At 39.0% G+C, this 5532-nt stretch overlaps 1 protein-coding gene across 1 annotated transcript in view; it reads left to right on the top strand.

Moving 5' to 3' along the window:
• The first annotated feature begins 929 nt into the window (after positions 1 to 929).
• LOC101852403 (ras-related protein Rab6) overlaps positions 930 to 5532 on the top strand; it is a 15789-nt gene continuing 11186 nt past the window's right edge. The window contains exons 1-4 of the mRNA XM_005097122.3: positions 930 to 1187; positions 3849 to 3907; positions 4272 to 4325; positions 5101 to 5206. Of these exons, the coding sequence (XP_005097179.1) occupies positions 1118 to 1187; positions 3849 to 3907; positions 4272 to 4325; positions 5101 to 5206 (289 nt within the window). The 5' untranslated portion in view covers positions 930 to 1117. The remainder of the gene's footprint in view (positions 1188 to 3848; positions 3908 to 4271; positions 4326 to 5100; positions 5207 to 5532) is intronic.

The raw sequence follows: 5532 nt of genomic DNA, 5'->3' as shown, positions 1-5532 counted from the left end.
CCAAAAGAGAGGTCACTGAAATATCAAGGGAATGAGATGATCGCGTCCCTTCCTCCCTTTGCACAGGTTCTAAATTCTAATGTAATGCACGCTCCGCTCCGTATTGCACACGCAAAGGCGCCCTCCTGAGCACCGTGCGTTTAGGCGGAGATTACACTCTTCTAGTTCTAGATCTAGATCGAGATCCACACTACACTGTAGAGGCAGAGGCAGGTTAAATTAGCCGAATTGGGGTTGTATTGGTTGGAGTGTAGGAGTGTAGGGAATAGGTGTGTCATGTAGTGTAGGAGGATTGCAGGATGGTAGGACAGTAGAGTAGAATAGTAATCATTGGGGCCAAATCCAGTTTATCCCACATTTACGTGCGTTGAGAACGTTCGGGGTAGTTAAACGATTACGTTTTGACATTGGCTGACACTCTGAAATGCCTACCATACCATAAACAAAAACAACACTGAAAGGTCATGTAGACTCCAAACAATAACAAACTGAAACCTGTGACCCGGAAGTATTATTTTCTATACCAGATAATTTTACAAGCGGAAAAGTTATTTTTATTATGAACAGCGCTGTAATTCCACTGCTGAAAATATCTTAAACAAGAGGCAGAGTAATTTTTCTTCACGTTAAAATTTACTCAAAAAGAGGGTTAATTAAGATTATGGGAAAACATATATAGGTGTATAAGGAAATTAAATCTGACTCGCTAAATTCCTGAAATATTAGTGTCTTTTTCAGTGTGTTTTCAAATTGGCTTTGGAAAAAAGTTGAACGAACTGAAATCTTTATAAGGCAGTAAATGTAATTAAACTGCCATTGTAGAGATAAATAAGTCAAATCTGAAACCTATTTTACAGATGTGTTATATTATATTTTTTCTAGATCTAGCTCCAATATGGTAACCTCATATACAACTTCCTTCTAAAAATGTGCGCATGCGTTCCTCCAAACGTGGCGACTGAGCAACTTCCTGCCAGACTGTACAGGAATTTTTGTTAGTCACAGTAACCGATAGAAAATTTTCTAAATAGGACCGCTAGTAGTGGTCTATGGTGAATCATTGTGTTTAGCAACATCAGGAGGTCTGGCAACAGAAGAAAATACTGACTTTTTCACCATGAGTGCTTCGGGCGAGTTTGGAAATCCTCTAAGGAAGTTCAAATTGGTCTTTCTTGGAGAGCAAAGCGGTTAGTTTTTACTGTTTTTTTTAGAGACGAACAACCTGATTTTCCTCCTTCAAACACTGTCTCCACTCAATGTTTTAGACAAACTTAGACTTGGACTTGGACACAGCCTAGTGTCATTGTTTTAATGTAGTTATGCTTACCTTTTTTATGTCTCTAGATTTTATCTTCTCTTATTTATGTGCTGAAATCTCAGATCAATAAGCCGTCTTGCTCATGATTGATTGTTGAATGGCGGGGCCTGTTTGATTGTAGGAAGTAGCTATTCTCACCCCAGTCCCAGGTGAGAATAATATGATCGATGTCTCACCCTGAATATTCAGATTCTTCAATTGTAGTTGGGGCAACGTTCCTGGACTATACATTGTAACATTGTACTTCATGTGAAAATGCTTTCAAAAGGTACTGCGAGAAAACAAGACTGCTCGACTTTGGCAGGCTTATCTATTTTGCATTCAGTCACCCCTAAAGTTAAAGCAAAAACTAAATCACAAGAAAGTCCCTCCCCCCCTGTTCACACCTTACCCACACACTCACACGGCGTGCACACACACACCGGCGGTCACTCTATTTGCAAATAACCAAAAAATCTCCATAGCGGAAACCGTTAGGAGAAATAGTTCGAGTTTATTTTCCCAGGCATTCTGAGATATAGATCTAGATCTAGAGCCGGCCTTACTTTATTTTCCAACTCATGGTTTGCAAATCGATCTGCTTGACTTCCAATGAAGTATTCATCAATGATTGGAAGCATCGTTCTTGTTCTTTAAAAGAAATAAAATCAGTTAGACTGCAAATCATAGGAGTGTAGGTTTAAAGAGAGGGTTGTCTTGAAACTGGAATTTAAAGCCACCATCTCATCCTGAATTGATGGGAAGCGTCATTCTTGTTCTTTAAAAAAATAAAATCTGTTAGACTGCAAATTATAGGAGTGTAGGATTAAAGAGAGGGTCTTGTTGAAACCGGAAGTTCAAGCTACGGTCTCCTCGTGAAAAAGGAAGGGAAAGTAATCACATTTCGTGAAGCAGGTTTGCAACTGACTTACAGTAGACACTCAATCATAGTGAAAACCTAACACTCCATCCAGGAAAAAATTTTTTGCTGGTTGGGCTACTAATTTATTAAATTGCTAACATAATGGGAGTTTCCGCTGCTGATGTCGATCTGATTTATCTAACTGATAATGCCAATCGCCCGCTGCACTTTGGGCCAGAAATTTGGCTCCACATGAGGGATAATTTTTGGGCGGCTCTACATTAAGTACTATAGTTATGGGAAACTCTTGGACGAAAATGAATGAATCTTGGCAGCCAATGAGAGGAAAGACCCAACTTACTACATGTGAGCATCAAATGCGGATTGATTTCTAAAACGGGAGAAATTGCTGCGTTTGCAATTTTCCTCTGTGGTTCAAACACTAAGAGCTGTGCACAGATTGGTAGCCCACCAGGGAAGCGCCCCACATGTCTCCGTTATTGCTGTAAAATTAACTAAAGTTTCCCTTTGTGTAGTACTTTTTACGTTCCAATTTAGAATTACCATGTGTCCAGTGATAAAACACTAAATCTGGAAACTGGATCACAAACACATCATGCGAGCTGCAGCATGTGATTGGCTGCCTAAAACTAAATAGGTTACCAATGAGTTCATCGCAGGTTTTCCTGACTCCGATTTGTTTAGTTGTAGGAGTGATCGGTAGCAGTTCAATTTTATCTCAAGATTTATCTTAAACCACTTCTTGACGCAGAATGTTTAAATTTTAGGACACTATAGCGGAAAGATAAATCTCTTACCTTCTCATCTTAAAGTCAAAAATCAAGCTCCTTATAGTTTTCGCTATACCCGATGCGGAAGTGTTTCCAGCACCAAAAGTATCAATATAGGTTCATTTGTGTGTACAAACTTCAATGTCAACATCATATCATTTGTTTGCCCTATTTTCTTATTGGCTGCCAAGTTTCATTCATATTGGTCCAGAAATCTAGAGCAGACCGAGTTTGAGAAAGTTAATCACTTACGTTCTGACCCGGTCCAAAAATTCACCCGCAAACGGGGACCAAAATTTCGCTGCGTGCGGTAGAGCTGGATCCTGCTCGCCAAATCTAAGAATGGCGATTCACGATTCAGTCGGCATCAAAGAATCGCGAATACACGAGCGTTCGTGGAACACTATGCCTCGGACTCGTTGTATGCCTGAAACTGAACAGTGTCATATATATCATTGCGACTTCGCGAATCACATTCTTGTTGCCCCGCCATCCTCTCCGACCCCCCCCACCCTTCGTTGTGCTGCTCTACTGGCCTCAATTAGCGATCCCATAAAAATCCACATGAAGGTGCCAAGTTTCATATATACTCAAATTCATTACTGTCTTACAGATTTCCCTCAAAATGCAGCAAGAAATTAAAACACTTGTGTATTTTGGTAGTGTACCTGTTTGGAAAATAGATAATAAACCAGAGATTGGACTGACTAAATAATGGGGATCAATGTGGTGTAGTGGCTAACAGTGAATCATATAAATAAGAGATTGGACTGACTAAATAATGGGGGTCAATGTGGTGTAGTGGCTAACAGTGAATCATAGCTTAGCATTTTATCATACACTAACTCTATAACTTCTGTCTTGTGTTAATGTTAATAATTTTTCCTCTTTCTTTCAGTTGGAAAAACATCATTGATCACACGCTTTATGTACGACAGCTTTGACAATACATACCAGGTTTGTGGACATCATCCTGCTCTAAATTTATAAAAAATATTTTTTTGTCAGTTGTACCTTTTGGTGATACTTTAGTGTCTTGGAACTTTACTAAGTGACTGTATGTTGGTTCCAGGAAATGTTGTATAAATACTTTAAAATAATTTTGGCCAAACCGATTCTTCTTTCAACAAGTGTGTTTAGCAGCCACAGTCTTTTTGTGTGTGTGTTCATTTTTGTCAGAACTTCCATGAAATTCTAGTCTCCCAAGAAACCACATTTATGTCACCTCTAGTTTGTTTGCTGTCTTAGGTAATTTCCCAGTTGTTAAGTAGGACAACTAATTCGACTTTGAAAAGAAAATGTTTTGTTTTTCCTTGACCAGGCCACAATTGGAATTGACTTCCTCTCCAAGACCATGTACTTAGAAGACAGAACGGTAAGTGCTGTTTTTGCTGGATACATTTTCAGCATCCTTCTCTTCTTACACTGACCACAAAATTTTTCTGAAATGTTTTTCTATTCAGTGATGTCGTATTGGTCCGTTGAAAATGGTGCTTATGTTCATTTGGGTGGAAGTTGGTCATGTAGCGATAGTGGTGACAAATGCTATGAAGATGAAGATCAAGCACAAAAAGTGATATAAAATGGGTTTTTTAAAATATTGATTAAATGAAAGAAGTTCAGAGAGAGAGAGAGAAACTGATCAAAGTGTTTTGAATTGTTGACCTTGTATGGGAGTAGCTGCAATGTCTTTGAGTCTGGTTGTGGCATTCCGATTTGTTGTGTCAGAAAATGCAAGAAATCTGATTTTTGTTGTATACTGCTGGGCTGTTGGTGGTTCTCATCCCTCCCAAAGGGTAGAAAAGTTCTTTTGAGTAGAAAAAAGGAATAGACTTGGGAAGGTTTTTTCCCTCCACTGGGGGGGGGGGGTCTGTATGTTTAGTTTAAACTTACTAGACTTGAGGTAATTTTCGGTACAAGTCCATGGATGTATAGAGACTATTGGTTCAGTGAACTAGTTTTTTTCATTTTGGAATTTCAGTACAGATTGAAATTCACAATTTAAGTGCTGAAATTGACAGCGCTATTTAAAGTGACTTCGAAGGTTTCTCTGAGCTTTTGCATGATATTGAGGTACTTAGTTGATTAAGAATGGCATTTGATTTGCTTGTTGCTGTAATTGTCATTTGTTTGTTTATTTGGTTATTCAGATTCGGTTACAGCTGTGGGACACGGCAGGGCAGGAAAGATTCCGCAGTCTGATCCCCAGTTACATCAGAGATTCTTCCGTGGCAGTCGTGGTTTATGACATCACAAGTGAGTGGCGCTTTTTCCTGTAGCTGTTCGTTAATGATTGAAATAGTTGTAAAACATTCATGTCAGTACAAGGGCCAATGCTACTTAAAAACAATCTTATGATAACTTGGAGACAATTCAACTTACTCGTAAGGATGTCTGGCATCACCATATGAAGAGTGAGGAAGAAGAAGAAATGTTTTGATATGATTGGTTCTTGAATTTCACGCCAGCGATGGTTTTAGTGAGATATGGTAAGTGTTCAGTTATGTAGTCCTGTCTTCTCAACAGTCCATCGTAAAGTTTGTGAAATAGAAGTGTTCAGTATTAATTCAGTCGGACCTGCC

The sequence above is a fragment of the Aplysia californica genome, unplaced genomic scaffold (assembly GCF_000002075.1).
Source record: "Aplysia californica isolate F4 #8 unplaced genomic scaffold, AplCal3.0 scaffold00146, whole genome shotgun sequence".
Taxonomy (NCBI): domain Eukaryota; kingdom Metazoa; phylum Mollusca; class Gastropoda; order Aplysiida; family Aplysiidae; genus Aplysia; species Aplysia californica.
Note: the sequence above shows the minus strand (reverse complement) of the source record. Positions and strands in the feature narration are given on the sequence as shown.